The 17,251-nt window shown below is 37.5% G+C and overlaps 1 protein-coding gene across 1 annotated transcript in view; it reads right to left on the reverse strand.

Moving 5' to 3' along the window:
- Nucleotides 1-2,022: 2,022 nt before the first annotated feature.
- Nucleotides 2,023-17,251, reverse strand: part of SVOPL (SVOP like) — a 28,548-nt gene continuing 13,319 nt past the window's right edge. Inside the window, exons 7-15 of the mRNA XM_014058600.2 lie at nt 16,515-16,640; nt 13,974-14,102; nt 12,858-12,931; nt 10,809-11,011; nt 9,878-9,989; nt 7,073-7,154; nt 6,344-6,433; nt 4,741-4,854; nt 2,023-2,321 (exon numbers count right to left, since the gene is read on the reverse strand). Of these exons, the coding sequence (XP_013914075.2) occupies nt 2,310-2,321; nt 4,741-4,854; nt 6,344-6,433; nt 7,073-7,154; nt 9,878-9,989; nt 10,809-11,011; nt 12,858-12,931; nt 13,974-14,102; nt 16,515-16,640 (942 nt within the window). The 3' untranslated portion in view covers nt 2,023-2,309. The remainder of the gene's footprint in view (nt 2,322-4,740; nt 4,855-6,343; nt 6,434-7,072; nt 7,155-9,877; nt 9,990-10,808; nt 11,012-12,857; nt 12,932-13,973; nt 14,103-16,514; nt 16,641-17,251) is intronic.

Raw genomic sequence — 17,251 nt, forward strand, 5'->3', positions numbered from 1 at the left:
TGCTTTTGTGTCTTTGTGTGATCATATGAAGAGAAATCTTACTGTAACATTGGTTGGAAAACTTAATCTCCATGGAGATGGGGAGGGAAAGGAACCTAGTGCATATTACTATTGTTAAGTTCCAGGCCTTATTCTTTGCCCAGAGCCTGGTCTCTGGAGACTCAGATGCCCTGGACTCTGACTGTTGCTGCTGAATGCCCCCAGCCAGCCTGTAATGAAGCCTGTCTCATATATAATTTGATTGTGAATGTGGGGGCTGACCAGGTAGGTATTGTCAAATCATACCACGCAAGTATCACCAAAACGTGTGGTGCAGGAGTCTTTCATCTCAGAATCATGCCATCATGGGTTTGAGAGCAAGGACAGGATAAGGGTGTGGTGGTTATCATTCAGTAGGCTGTAGTGATCTTTTACTTCCCTTGGATGTAGCAGGATGTAAGACATTTTGTGAAATTGAAGCCCGGTTCCAAGCAGATGTCACACATGAATCTGTTTTTGTCTCAGGGCAATGGTAACGTGATCTGAGGTGTGGGATAATACTGGATCAGTCCTTGATTCTAGAGTTTTCAGTAACTGCTTCCCAATGCAGAAAGTTTGGGCTTGCTTGCATGTCCTGTCCAAAATAATTGATGGACTGATTGAATCGTGCCTTTGTGGACACTCTGATTATGGTTTTTTGGGAAGGAACAAAGGAAGAGATACATAACTCACCATTAGAGACAAAGGGCAAAGCTGACCAAGTAAAGTTAAGAGCAAAGAAGCATGCTTTATCACTCTTACTGTATCTGAGGATGGTGGCTCTGTTTTGGGTAACAGTCCCTTCTGAATAAGGAGACACGAAAGGTGAGCACTTTCAGGGCCCCAGGGAGGACAAAGTCTGTCAAACTGGCAAGTTGAAGTAGCTTGTTTTTTGTCCCCTTAAAGTGGGATGAGTTGTTGATAGGGGAAGACTTTGTCAGAGTTGGTATATTATCAATGGATTCTCAATTGCTACTGAAGGAACAGGTGGTAGCTATGACTAGGGGGTCTTTGCAAAAAATAATTTTGTGTGTCAATTGCACTTATTTCTGGATCAGGAAGCCTGTTCCTAAGCTTATAGAAAGCAATTTATCCATCTCAAACCATAGGATAATTAGGATCTAGGAAGGGAAATGAAGTATTCTCCTATCTTAATCAATTTTTCTCATTTGATTTTTTTTTCCTCTTAGAACTCAAATCTCATTCCTCACATTCTTATTTTCACTTCAGATAATGGCAGAAGTAAGTTTAAGCTTCTTTATGTTACTTGTTTAAATTAGTCTTAGATTATCACTTCTCTGGAAGGACACCAATCCTGAGTATCCAAACTCCACTGACAGAGATTCATCAGAACGTTTCAGTATATATAATTTAATAGATTATCCTGAGGCTCTTACTTCTGCTATTTTCTACAATTGTATAGAAATAATTAAGAAAATATGAAAGAAACAACAAAGAAGCCATTGCACAGCTAACTCAAAGACACATAGAGATCTTAAGTAGTTAGTATATCTCAAGATAAAAGCCATTAATTAGCTACCTCTCAAGGAATGAATTTTTTATTTGTCTATCAGTGGAATTGAATAGCATATTCAGCTTTATGTAGTGGAATAAAGAAAGATGCAATACTTGACAATAAACATGACTTTATGCTAGACATGTTTTTAAAAATCTATGTAAGGTTTACTTTATTTAGCTGATCAGTACAGAAATTTGTTTCAGATAATGGAAACAAAAGTTAATAAAACTATGTAAAACAGTAGGATAGGATTTTTTTATAACAAATTGAGAAAAATGTGATCATTGCAAGAAGAAACTGCTGTAAGCAAAAACTGATCCAAGAGGCTGAAGAAATATGTAAGTAGTGGGTTATTTAATACAATGCAAGTCTCTGCTCTGTCTGCACAATATGCACAAAATTCCAGAGATGGAAAGATTTGAAGGAGTAACATATATACTCCGGGAAGGGGAAGAGGAAGAAAAAAAATTGTCACAGGTATGAAGATTAATGTAGAAAACTCCCATTTCATGAAGATGTGAACAAAATATGCACATGCTAGCTAAGACTGTCATTGTGGTTTCCTGTTTTGTTATTTAGCCCCGACTATGTGATGCACTTGAAACTCTGGTGACAGCTTTTAAACTTGATTTAAACATAGAAATACTTTAATGATTATATTGATTATGTATTGGAGAGAACTGTTTAATCTTGAAAACACATTTTCAGAATTGTTACAGGACACACAAGATTCAAGCAACCAATGTCGTCTTCCTCTTCCAAGAATTAACGATCACTTTCTTTGCTGAAAAGTTTTTTTAAAAAAAATATTTTTCATGAGTTAAGTCATTTGTTGAAATGAAACTTTACAATGTTAACTAATATTTTAATCCTAAAGTTTAAAGGGTGACATTCTTAAATTATCGTGATGGTCAACTGTTCGGAAGCAATAATTCATGAAGACTTGCATCAGAATATTCTTTCTTCCCTTTCATTTTTTAACTGCAATGCTATAAAAATATATCTCATTCTTCATAAGCCACTTTACACCAAGATACTTTCTCATGGTTATAACTGTAGCATTCTTCACAAAATAACTTGATTATAATAGCAATAGCACTTAGATATACCGTATATACCGCTCCATAATATACCCAACAATCTGGGTCCTCATATTACTGACCTTGGAAGGACAGAAGCTGAGTTGAGCTTGAGCCGATCAGGATCTCAAAATGTCATAAACATGATCTTTATATATCTTTGATATTCCATATTGGGCCAATCAGATGAATTAGAGCTTCATTGAACTTTGTTTAAGATACAGTTTAACCTCATCTCCTATGTTTTGGCATTAGAGCCTTTTACAGAATAATAGAGATGGGGCCGTGAAAGTAATTTTTTTTCTGCCCTGAAACTCCCTTACTTTGCTAGAGCTATATGGAGCATTAGGGTCCATAGATGCAATGCAACTTTTCATTGCAGTCCTCCACTTAATTTAAAAAGAATCTTTTCAGTAACATACTATTTTATTAATACAAATCCCACTCTCTACAAGTGATAGTATGCAGGTATTCCTTGAGTTAAAACAGTCACGGAGCCTGCCCATTACTGTCGAAAGTTGGGATAAACATTAAATGAACCGCATCATTAATAGCCCCTCCCCCATCTACTCTTCCCAATGCATTTGTTAAATAAATTTGTGGATTGTTAAGTAGAACTTGCAGTGACAGCAGATTGTGAGACACCTAGTACAGGTACAGGCTACCTGCATTGGACCTCCCAAGGCTTCTCACCTTTTGAGATATACCATGCTCTGCTTCCTGACCCTTGAGCATTCCTACCCCACTGTCAGAATCACACACTTATCCTTTAAAAATACTCAGAGCTCATTAAGTAGAGTAGAGAAGGCTGCTTCACTGCTGGGCCGCATGGCACAACTAATAATAAATTCTGCCAGTTTGGCTTTCCTGCTATGCTCTGCTTTTCCAGTGCTACAAACACTAGTTTTGTGCCACCATTGGTAACCTTGGGGGATGCAAGAAAGCAAAACCAGTATTTTTCCTTGATGGTGTCATGTGGCCCAGCAATGAAGTGGTCTTCCCTACTCTGCCTGCCTGAGCTCTGGATAGCCTCAAAAAGTAAGTGACCGAATGGTGATCAGGGTTGGGAAGGAGTGTGTGAAACCTGATGGGGTGGCAGAGCAGGCCCAGTGCCGATGGGGACTCAGCCAGGCAGAATGGTGGGGAAATAGCTAGGCAGGTAAAGTCTCCAGTTGGTCGTAAGGGTAAATGACAGCAGAGGTGCTGCAGGTGTTGTATATTTAAAATAGGTTTGTATGTAGCTTTTGGGGGTTGTGTTGTAACCCCCAAAATTTTAAATGCCCTATCATACCCTGAGGACTACCTCAAAGTGTGATAGGGCATTTAATAGCAATTCCCATGGGCATTGATAGTAATGCCCATGATAGTAGTCATTAAATGCCCTATTATACCTTGAGAATTGCCTGTAAGTCTTTATTAGTACTGGCCTTGGTGCTTAAAAATACACCTTTCTATGAATACACAAGGCAATCCAAAACTAGCTATGTGAGGTCCAAATAAGTGTGCCTAGTAGTTACATACAGGTAGACCTCAACTTACAACTATTCGTTTAACACTGATTTGAAATTACAACAGTGCTGAAAAAATTGATTTATGACCGGTCCTCCCATTTATGATTTTTGCATAGTGACCTTACAGTCAGGTGATCAAAATTTAGGCACTTGTCAATAAGTATGCATGTATGGTAGTTGTGTCCCGGGTTCATGTGATTGCCATTTGCGATCTTTCCTGCCAGCTTCTAGCAAGCAGAATCAATGGGGAAAGCGGAATTCATTTAACAATCGGGAAACAGCTGTGGCAAAAAAAGTTGTAAAATTGGGTATGATTCAATAACTGTATCACTTAGTTCCAGTACCAATTGTGGTCATAAAATGAGAACTGCCTATATCTGCATTTGCTTTTGAATATGGATCTTCATTATCAAGTTGTTAGCCATTTGTTTTAGGGGTCATATCATAGTTGACTTCAGATACAAAAGTTGACATTCTTTGTAAGGGTATTTTTAAAAAATACTTTCACTTTCTAAAATAAAGTTGGCAAGGGCTTTATATTTGGTAATGGAACCGAATTGGAGGGGAAGTTCTTTTGGGACCCTTCTATTCAGAAGCAAGATGAATTACCCACCTGAAGTGATCTCCCTTTCGTCTCTATTGGCAGAGTGAATGCAGAGATAGCACACACAAGGCAAACCAAGGCAAAAAGGCACAGTGCCCCCAAGAAAGAAGCATTCATAAGTACCTACAATTAGATAATGTGTTAGTACCATGCTGTCATGCAATTCTGACAATTCATCTGTAAATCCTTTCAATAGAATTATCTTTCCAGACATGAACTGAACGTAGGTGGAAGAAGTTCGCATGGAATTGCAATGCCAAACTTTTCTTATACACACAACAGAAGTCCAGTCCAGTTATCCATGAGTACAATTAATGAAAGTTTATTCATGGAGGGGTTGTTGAGAGAAGGAAACTTGCTATTATAATGTTGCACATGTAGGAATAAATGATAGCTTTAAAAAAGGGTTCAGTTAGGAAAATACAAGGCTATTGCTTTAATTTAAGTAAAATATTACATGATTCATTTCCTCCACACAAAGCTCTATGGGACTGCAAAGTCTTCTAGCTAAAGAAAGGAAAGGTTTCAACATCTTTTTTCATTTCTCTGAAATGATATTGTACTTGGTTTTTAATTATGTTGTAAGCCGCTTTAAGAATTGTGCTGGAGTAGAAAAGGAGATTGTACATTTTCAGAAAGTAATATTAAATTTATAATGGCCCTTTCATTTATCACAGCACAAGCTTTTGTGAACTACATCATACTGCATCAGTTGAAATTATTAAGAGTAGTTCACTGTCTTATGAATTCATTTCTTTCTCTTATTTATTCAACAACCTATAGAAATTCAACAACCTATAGAAATTCATCACTTTTCGTTCTATTGATTTCATTGGAAGAGTTCAAGGATTTCTTTTTTCTCCACTAAAATAAAGATGAGCTAGAATCACTTTCTTATTAGTGAATTAATATCATTTTTATTAAGAAACTAATTTATAATAAAATAGGCAATGTTTTTAAATCAGCTGATGTAATTATAATTAACCTTTTTCTCCTAATGTCTTACAGAATTGTTACATTTATTCATATTGTACCTTCTAAGCTTCAATAAATGAATGGTGCTGTTTTGAGTATTTCTTGTAATTAAGATTTTTAAAGAAACTTGTCCTTTCATTTTTAAATGTTTATCGTTTTCCTTTATTTGTACCATAGCCAAAACGGGATTCTGCATTTTGAATACATTAATATCAATTTAGCTTCCCTGATGTCGAGGGAACTTCTGATCGCCGTGGTCAGGTGACCAGCATGACTCAACTTCGGAGGCGCATGGAACACCGTTACCAAAGTGGTCCCTATTTTCCTACTTGCATTTTTTACAGGCTTTCAAAGGCTGGGTTGGCAGAAGCTGGGACAAGTAACGGGAGTTCACCCCGTTACGTGGCGCTATGGATTCGAACTGCTGAACTGCCGAACTTCTGATCGACAAGATCAGCGTTCTGATGTTCAGAATGTTTCCAAACATTTTGAAAAGAAATAATTAGCATAAAAAACAGCCAAAATCTTACAAATGTGAATCTTTAAACATAAATCAATCTATACAGTATATTAAAATTATTTGCCTGGAATCTATTGCTATATATGCAGTGAAATTCTTAAACAAAAGATGTCTTACTTGTGCTATAAAAGGTGCTACCATAGCACCTATACGACATATGGAGCCACTGGTCCCTAATCCCAAGGCTCTCATGGTGGTAGGATAAACCTATAAGACAGTAGTAAAAATATGTGAGAGTAACATCTGTGACAGACAAAGTATTGGATGAAGCAGAGGGCAGTATGGAATCAAGGTGTGTTTAGAAATACACTACTGATGATTCCAAATATGATGTCAGAGAGATAAAAATATAACTAAACCTTTTACAGAATTTATGTCATTTTATGCCTAGAGATAATCTCAGATTTTTGTTGAATTCAGTTAGTTTCGTGGGACCAAAATATTATCAATTCTGTAAATTTGACTCCAGTGCAGCACCTGAGTACAAAACATTAGCCCTCATTTTAAAGAACAAATTCATAAAATTAGCAATGTTTAGAAAGATAATGTATTTTTTTTAAAAAAAACGTAAACAATTTCAATTCAGTAATTTTTTAAAAAGTCTTGTTTGAAAACAAGCATAAAGCTCCTGCTAAGTTATAGGTGTTAGCATATGATTCCTGTCTATTCTGGCTTAGGTTGGAATGCCGTATTATTTTATGTGGAATTAAATAATAAACTTGGTGAGATTTCTGAGTAAACTGGCCAAAGAGTACCCTGTTGAGCAAAAAAGTTATAAAAGGTTATTCAGAAACATAATTTAGGTAGTTTTTCACTTTGCAATTCAAGAAATCAGGAGGGCCTTACCTCTGCTGTGTAAATATAGATAGTATTGAAATTTGCAGCTACAAAAGCACGCAACATAAAGAGGAAACCAATAAGACCAGTACTAGAAATAAAGAGAAAAGATATGAAGAAAATAATGTAATAATATAATAACAAAGCCCAATAGTTTACTAGTGTGTCTCACTGATGTGATCCTGGAATGTTTGAATGACTGTTGAGGGGGAAAGATTATATGTAATGCAAGAGGAACATTAAAAGGGACGTGGTGGCTAAGACACTGAGCTTGTCAATCAGAAAGTTCAGGCGTTTGAATCCCTAGTGCCACATAACAGAATGAGCTCCTGTTACTTATCTCAGTTTCTGCCAACCTAGCAGTTCGCAAGCATGTGAACATTCAAGTAGAAAAATAGGGACCACTTTGGTGGGAAGATAACAGCGCTCCGTGCACCTTCAGCATTTAGTCATGCCAGCCACATGACCACAGAGACGTCTTTGGGCAGCGCTGGCTCTTTGGCTTTGAAACAGAGATGAGCATCACCCCCTAGAGTCAGGAACGACTGACATACGTGCGAGGGGAACCCTTACCTTTAAGGGGAACATGTTTCTATCAAAAATTAGTTGTATAATATAAACTATTAATAGTATATCTATATAACTTATTTGCATGTGAAGGCCAACGATGGAAGGGGTGGGGGGAGGGTTCAGTATTATTGTGTGCTCAATCAAGTTTTTCTTGGGGTTCTTGATCAAGTAGGTTTGCTGATATGTTTAATATGATGTAAATCCCTCAGATTTGTTTTTAAAATAAATTGGGATATAATTTTTAAAAATATATTAGTGCCAAGTAGCCGCCTTAACAAAATTCATGCATTCCACATCAGGTTTGCCATTAGAATTGGTACAGACAGCCTCCGTGAAATAATAACCATATATCTAAGGTGTCAGAAGGATAGTCACGTGCATAATGGAAGCTCTTTCCGGAACAGAGCAGATACGAACACCTAAAACAAGGCATAGCTTAAATGCATTGCTATATTTTTAAACCAGAATAAACTGCTATCAAACATGGGCATTTGCTGCAATCCTCGGACATTTAACGATAACGATAGGATGAATGCCTATAATATCAGTGAGAAATTGTAAATATTTGGTAAAGTTAATATTTAATTGGTTATGACATTTTTGCTCAATCTATACCGTCAAGAGGGAGATGTCTAGAAACATGAAATACAACTAAATAAAACTCCATTATGATCAACTAGTAGCTAATCAGTAAAATTATACAGTCCCACACATCTGAAGAGCACTGGACTGGGATATGCTGAGGGGAGCCTCATCTACATGTGCAGGAAGGGTAAATCTTATTCCGTAACTTGCTGAGATGACAAGACATGAGCATTTTGTGGCCCACAGCCACATCCAGGTCTGTGGCTGTCTGGCTGGTTGGGATGGTTGTGGCTGTCCACAATGATCCCATTGTAGTTTTTCATGTGGCCCCTTGGGCAAATTATTTACCCAACCTGCATTATAATAAATAGGAGAAGCCACATGTTGATTGAGGACTGAACTTTCATTCCAGCAGCTACCAATTCAATAGCATTGGCAAAATTACAGTTTTACACATACACATGTATATATAAACATGTGTCCAAGCCATTTGCTCATTATTTGACTTCTTGTAACATACATTGATGGTTTCTATCAGATGCAAAGATCTGCTGACTTTCATCATATAATACCTTAACACATAAAAATAATGAAAAATCAATACATTTCAGGCAGGAAATCTGTCAATTCCTTTTTTCTTTTGTTCACGGAGAGAGCCATTGTACATTTATACAGTAGGGTAGGCATCAGATAGGATAAAGAAAACCTTGGCAATCAATTTGTCCAAACTGGCATTCAAAAACATTCTCTGTTGGCACCAACTGCCTTTATTACTACAGGTTATGTACTAATGTGAAGATCAACATAATTATCCATTTACATAATGTCTGTTTGGGGGGGAAAACCTTCAGTTTATACTAACCAAACATCTGCTTCTGTCAGTTGCTCTGTTTTGGATTGACATACCAGATAGGAAAGAAAGAAACTACCAATGTTGGTGTAATCAATCACAACTTTCCAGCAAGTTTTCACCAGAAAGAAACATGGACCAATCCTTATTTATTTTAGAAATATACAGTTATGGTCACTACATTTTTGTTACTTCCATGTTTCTTTTCTTCTGTCACCAAACAGTTGATCGTAGGGTATCTGAGTAGGGACCTTATATTTTGCATTCTATAAAACATTTTTCCCCAACATGCTCTCAAAATATGTTAGATTTCATCTCCCATAATTTCAAGTCAGTGTACTGGGGAAAACTACTGTAAGAACCCAAGAACAATGCTGATTATATATTGCTGCAACTATTTTTCACACATAACCCACAGTCACATTTTTGAAAATGAAGTTAGAAAATACAAGGGGCCCCTGAATCAGATCAAGACCGTTTTTGTCTTGGAGCTCCTGGGAAACTCACAAAGATAGCCCTCTTTCACTGGTGTTTCTAATGTGTGTCCTCTGAACTTTGGGGATATCATATCTCATGTTTTGTAGTAGCAAGTTATTCCAAAAACTGAATACATTTCTGCCTTCATTTTTGGGATATTCCTAAATGCATAATTCCTGCCTGCAATAAATGTTCTATTAAGCCAAACTATTTTAAATTTTAAGCACTCAATGAATAATCATGTCCATTTCCCCAAATATGATGACCACGCCAGAGGCAAGCATTGGAATCCAAATATTTCATGATAATATGCTCCCACCCAAGACACTTACATTGTGGTGCATATATTGAGGAGAAGAAAGAAAACAGCAGTGCATCCCATTGTTATTGTCAAGCTCACTCGCCTTCCCAGGAAATTGATGGCAAGAATATTTAAGGGATTTACTATTTTAAAAAAAGAAAAAGGAGGAAAAGATGTCACCTTGTAAAATTCAATTAATTAACTGAATCAGTACTACATAATTATCACACATACACATAGACCCCTGCCACCTTAGGGAAGACTGTTGACAACTATTTTCTTCATTGCTTCCCTTCGATTACTTGAAAACTGCAAATGGGGACTTTGTAACAGTACTCCCATCAGTATCTAGTTCAATGTTTCTCAACGTTGACAACTTGAAAATGTATGAACTTCAGGAGCTGAAATTAGTGAGATTAAGGGTGGTTCTTACATTCCTAAATAAATGCATTAATGCAATTTTCGCAGCTGACAACAGCAAGTGAACTGTTTTTCATACAGAATTCATACAGAACAGTCTGCATCTCTTTGTCTGAAAATCTCTCTCTGTGTATGTGTGTATCTAGTTGTGGAAGGTAACTTTGGAGTCTCTTTCCCGTTCTCCATGCTAATCTTCTATAATATAAAATTTTCTCTGTGTTTGTGTGTTCCCGCATAACTCTGGAACATCTCGAGCAATTTCAACCAAACTTGCTACATAAATGACTTACTCTCTGGAAACAAATACTGTGGGGGTAAGACACCTCTCTAACCTCTCAAGGTTTGTGTTCTACTAAGATACAGCCTGTTGTGCCTTAATATGACTTCTACTGTGCAATACAGTGGAGTTGCCATGGTCATGACTTCACGTACTCCACAAAGGGGCTCCCTCTGGTAAGGAGGAAAATCCAACATTAGAAATTATGTTTGGTCTGGATATTTTCCCCCTATAAATCAATAAAGGCAGAAGGCGAAAAAATTACATGCAATTTCTCCTACTGTGCTGATGAACATGATCTGGTAATCAGATGGTGCAAAGGTATGGCAGAGACAAGGGCTCTGAAACTCCTCCTGAGTATGGTCCAGATCGGCTTCTACAGATCCTCCTCTTGAACAAACCAGATCCTTCTCCAGTAATTCTGCACTGGCCAGGATGATACCATAATAAGCAAAAGAAATTCCAAGCCTGTCATAGAAAACAAAAGGGGTTAGCAATGGGAAACAATCATTCTTTAGAATATTCTCTAAAGATAATAAGCTATATCTATAGGGTACATTTGATAGACCTAAATAGAAAACCAAAAAATTAGGGGATTGGTAAACACTATTTACCCAAACAACTTCAAGAATGAAGAACATTTTTGTTACTGAAGTAAGCAATTAGAATAATTCCAGAAATCTTTTTGTAACCTTGGCCTAAATAATTCAACTTCCCATAACTTCAATTGATTCAAAATTTTGCACTGATCCTAATTTCAGAGTAGAAGAGCAATAAAGTAACTGCCAATATGTTAGCTCTTCTTGTTTTTTGCCCACTTTAAGGCTTCAAGTGAATTAGGTACAGATCAAATGTTAACTGGTTAGAACTGGGATGGCAAACCTATGGCACGTGTGTCACAGGTGGCACATGGAACCATTTGTCAGGGCACACGAGGTGTTGCCCTGTCAGATGGCCATAGGGCCGTTTTTAGTCCTCCGGAGCCTTCAGGGAAGCTGTCCCTAAGGCTCTGGAGGACTAAAAACGGCCCTACAGACAAACTGGAAGAGACTTCTGGTTTGCTCATAGGGTCATTTTTCAACCTCTGGAGCCTTTAGGGAAGCCTCTGGAAGGCCCCTGAAGGCCCTGGAGGGCTAAAACCGGCCCTACGAGCAAACCAGAAGTCTATTCCTGAACTTCCGGTTTGCCCGTAGGACAGTTTTTTTGCACTCTGGAGGCTTCAGGGGCTGTTTTCATCCTCCCCAGGCTCCTATAAAGCTTCTGGAGCTTGGGGAGGGCAAAAAAAGCATGCAAAAAATGGGGGGTCATACTGGTCATGTGCGCATGCACGCTGGGGGTTGTGCCCTGCATTATGGGTTTGTCACGCCCCTGCGCTCCCCCATTTTGGCACGCGGGCCAAAAAAAGTTTGCCATCACTGGGCTAGAAGATCCAAATTACATATCTGTCTGTTACATAGTCACTTATCTGTATATTTCTGCTTCTAAGCCTACATTTTAAGATACATAAGAAAACATCACAGCTAACGCTTACTCTGGATTTCAATTGTATTTTTATTGCACAATCTAGAATATATGTTTCTATTGTCAAGACTAAATTGGCATATGAATGTGACACTGTTCAAAGACAGTTTTATTCATTGATACTTCTCTAATTCCTTCAATTGCTTAATTAATGAAGAAACTCAATGAACGCGCGCACACACACACACGCACACACACACACACACATATATATATTCATTGATTGGATACTATATATACATAGTGTGTATATATATATATATATATATATATATATATATATATATATATATATATATATATATATATATATATATATATATATATATATATTCATTTTCAAATTGGAGGGAAAAATAAAACAGAATATATTAACTGCATCTAAGAATGCATATGGAAGCTTTGTGATTTGGTGCTATTCAGATATGCTTGGAACAATAATTCCCAAAACTGTTCAGCATGCCATGAGTGTAAACAACAGCTAGCACCAAATTTTGTTGGTTAGAGTTTATATTTCAGTGTGTCAAATGGATGGAACCATGAAGAATGCCTGGCTGGAGAAAGCCAAACAGAGCACCCTACACAGAATCAAATGAATAAATGTAAGCTAAATTACTACAATAGTTCCTTAGTATTCTGATTAGCTTATGAATAGTAATTTTTATTCTTAAGTTAATCAGAGTTGGGAGCTATAATAAATTTAAAAACAAAGGAAATCTAAATTTTCCCATTAACATTCATTAATTTTACTTTGTGCACTGCAATTTGAAAGAAGAAAATCATATGAATTTACCATATAATCCATATTTGCAAAGATGTCCGTAAATATTTGGGATCAAATAGATCTTTGAATCTACCTCGTTTTTCCTAGAAATATGTTAAAGGAACAGTCAGAAATGCACAGGATATGTGCTGCTTAAATGCTGAAGACACATCTCAAGCTTTGAAACCCTTTGTGAATTATAATCTAACTTTTCAGTTCAGTAACTCGTGGTATCCCGAGCAAATAAAGGCAAAATAAAATTCAGAAACATCTGGAAGGCCACATATTGGACACCTGGAAGTTGACTACAATGTTCATTTTGTTTCACTACAGATTGCACAATACATACTACTATTATATCATGCATTGTGCCAACAATGGAATATATAAGGAAAGAAGAAGAGTTGGACCAATAGTGGCTTCTTGTCTTTTGTAATATTTAGTAAGTTAAATTCCATTGATGTGAACAGATAGTTAAGCATAATTGTTGTAGTTTATGGACTTTAATTACTTTATTTAAGGAGACTTTGCGGGACACGGTGGCTCAGTGTCTAAGATGCTGAGCTTGTCGATCAGAAAGATTGGCAGTTTGGTGGTTTGAATCCCTAGTGTGCGAAATGGAGTGAGCTCCCGTTACTTGTCCCAGCTTCTGCCAACCTAGCAGTTCGAAAGCGTATAAAAATGCGAGTAGAAAAATAGGAACCACCTTTGGTGGGAAGGTAACAGCGTTCCGTGCGCCTTCGGTTTTTAGTCATGCCGGCCACATGACCACGGAGACGTCTTCGGACAATGCTGGCTCTTCGGCTTTGAAACGGAAATGAGCACCACCCCCTAGAGTAAGGAACGACTAGCACATATGTGTGAGGGGAACCTTTACCTTTTAAGGAGACTTTACCTTTTGGTTGATCAAGTCTGCCATCATTATCCTAAAAATTCCCATGATAGTTTAATGCAGTGCTTCTCAACCTTGGCAGTTTGAAGATGTGTGGACTATGCTGGCTGGTGAAATGTGAAGTTCAAACTGCCAAGATTGAGAAACATTGGTTTAATGGACAGATAGTCAGCAGGTCAACTAATAATGGGAGTCAGCCTTGCAACTCATTGTTTCAGGAAGGAAGTTAACAAAAATATTTAAAAAAAACTTACTTCCACAATTTCTACCAACTTTCCTTCAGGCAGAACAGAATGGTTCATTTTAGCAATCCACTTGAGGGTAGCAAGGGCCGCTTTATCATTTCCACAAGACACATTATATCGAGCAGACTCGGGGATAAACTGCAAAATACAAATGAGTTAGATAAACAGGCACCAGCATTTCCAGTGTACCATCAATCTTATAGTCTTATTGTAATAAAGACTGGATTCGATGTAGTATCTCTTTTAGCATTAGAGCATTCAGATTAATATGATGAGTCACTGCAGAGCAATTCATGCAATGCTTTCTGTCCACACAAGCCATTTTCGGAAAGTCTATCAGAAAGTAATAGAATATGTGCTAATCCACAAATTACATCTATAGCTGGAAACAATTCCAATAAACCCAAAAGATAAATGAATACTGGTGTTTATATATGCAATTACAAGTCTACACATTTGTCTGAATAAAATGTGTGTCAAAACAGAATGGAAGCATAAACATTTTGTATGACTTAGCCCAGAGAATAATGTAAAATAGACTGTTTCTTAGCCAGAAATTTACTGCAACAGGCCAATAGAATACAATTGGCATTCTTGGCTTTGAATCATCTTGGTTCCTTGGTTTCCATTTAACTATAAGGGACCTTTCCTTCACTTGCAGGTTAAGTTGGCATCAGAGCACCTTTGCAATACCTGTGAATTCCTGCATCACCCGATAATGGACTTAGCTTTTCTCTAACTCCCAATGTTAAAGTTTTAGGCAAATTCTTCTAATTGCAGAAAATAACAATTTTCTTGCTTAAATCAAATCATTAGGGTACTGCCTCAGCAATGAAATGTTCCCCAACATATAAACAAACAACCCTTGAAGTGTGTATGAGAACAGTGGATCAAGGGTGTGGTGGAATATGGTCAGGCATATGAGAATATATTGTCTGCCTTTTGTCTTAAGACCCAATACAGCAGTATATGCCAGTAATAAGATAGCCTGCACAGCAATTACCTGTGTTTCCCTGAAAATAAGACTGGGTTATATTTTTGGGGATCACAAAATAAGCACTTGGGCTTATTTTAAGGTGTGTTATTTCTCCCCCCCCCCCCCGCTATGTACAGGAGACTCACTTCTTCTGTTTGCTTGCAGTGGGGCAGGAGGTTGCATGATGCGCCAGCAGCACCATCAAGAGGCAGGAGGGGATGGAGCTGCTCCACATACCCCACACCAGTTTATCTAAGCCACGCCCTGCAGCCAGGCCACCCACGCCCCGATACCTGCCTTACCTTGCAGCCATGTTACCAGCAACCCCACATGGCTGCCAGCCCACTTCTTCTGTTTGGTCACAGCCAAAATGGAGCAGAGAGCCAAGCAACAAGACAGAATGGGCAGGCGTCTGGCTGTGCAGTCTCTTAAGTAGGGCTTATTGTGGGGATAGGACTTATATTAGGTGCACGTGTAAAACATGCTAGGGCTTTTTTTGGGATAGGTCTTATTTTCAGGGATACGGGCTACTTGCCTCAGAATACTGGCCCTCAATCCATTAAGAGGCGATGTTTGATTTGCAGCATGCATACAGGATTGAGGTTGCAACTGCTTTTGAGTCATCCAAGTTATAATTTGGTGTAGTGGGTAAGGCACCAGGTTTGAAACTGGGAAATTGTAAGTCCTAATCCTGCCCTTAGGGACAAAGCCAGCTGGGTGATCTTGGGCCAGTCACTTTTTCTCAGCACTAGAAAGCAGGCAATGGAAAACCACTGCCAAGAAAACTGCAGAAGCTTGTCCAAGAGTCAAGACTGATTTGAGGATAGAAACAATTTATGGCATCATTTTTTATTATGACAGTTCTTCACAACTTGCATGAGTTCCACATAAGACAGTTTGGAAAACATTGGAGCATTTCAATGCTTTTGTTTACATAATTTATAATCAGTCTTCTGTCACATCTCATCTTGTTCTAGAAAGATCTTTGGCTTTTGGGAAAGCCCACAGATATGTTTACTGGAAAACAATGATTAGAAATAACTCTAGATATTTTATTTCCTTCTTCTTTAGAATACACCTTTCTTTGTTTTGTTTGTTATTTCTAACTAATAGTCACACTAGGAATTTCATTTCTGTAACTTTTTATTAGAAGCAAGGTATTCCTACATTACTTCATCAATTGGTTGGAAAATTACTAAGAAAATTTCAATCAATCAATCAAAGATTTTTTTTTCAGATGAAAGGATGGGGTATAAAATTTGCTTCTGTATCCAAATAAGTTTCAGATATGAAGATACCTTGTCTCTCTGTTTTATGATATGTTCATCCTCTTTAAGAGTTTCAAGTTAAGCATATACAACATTGCTCTCTGTATCACAAACTAAATCTATTGAATTTATGAGTATGGTTGAGCATTTTGCATGGTATAAATTGATAAAAATGTTGATGATTTGCCAGCATCAATGAATTTCTTTATAAACAAGAAATCTCTACAAACATACATACTAACACACACCTCTACCTAACTCTCTCTCTCTCTCTCTATGCGAACCTAAGTTCTAAGTCTATCATACCTTAAATGCGAAAAGAAGTAGAATGCCTGGAATAGAAGCTATTCGGATCAGCCAACGCCACCCAAGAGTTGGGTTAACAACCGATGCCAATCCAATAATTAATAAGGAGCCTGACAACCAAAATACCTGTGAAATGGAAAAACAAAGGATAGATTAGGAGACAATGAGGTTCTCTACATCTTCATATTCTTTCAACATCCACATCTTTGTTCATACTGAGTTGTTGCATAAAACACAATTAAAATATTGAATTAAGCATTCCCACATCTGATTTTCGGGATGTCAGTACAAATATTGATAAAGTAAGCAAAATAGTCATCATTGTAATTGTCCATTGGCTGAAAAGGCACTTTATCTGTTCTGAATCTCTTATTGTTAAGTTTCATTGGCTGACCATGACAACTTGGATATAAGAAAAATTAAAGAAAATTATCCATGTATAATTGCACGGATCTTTGCCTCTTATTAACCTTTTTTCCTATTTAAAAACTCTAAATGTTTTTTAAATACAGTCAGAAGTATGGTTTGTTGGTATAGTGATATATATCCGGACCCTTGCTACCCTCCCGGCCTTCCGTAAAGCTATTAAGTCCTGGCTGTTCCGGCAGGCTGGGGGCTGTTGAAGTATCCAGCCCCGCTTCAATTGTGACTGTTGTGTATTTTAATATTGTTTGTACTGTCTTATTTATCCCCTCCCCTGTTTTAGTCCTTCGGGAGTGGGCGGCATACAAACCAAC

Source organism: Thamnophis sirtalis, unplaced genomic scaffold (assembly GCF_051295495.1).
Source record: "Thamnophis sirtalis isolate CommonGarterSnake01/CBP01778 unplaced genomic scaffold, rThaSir2_p1.2 scaffold_9, whole genome shotgun sequence".
Lineage (NCBI taxonomy): Eukaryota > Metazoa > Chordata > Lepidosauria > Squamata > Natricidae > Thamnophis > Thamnophis sirtalis.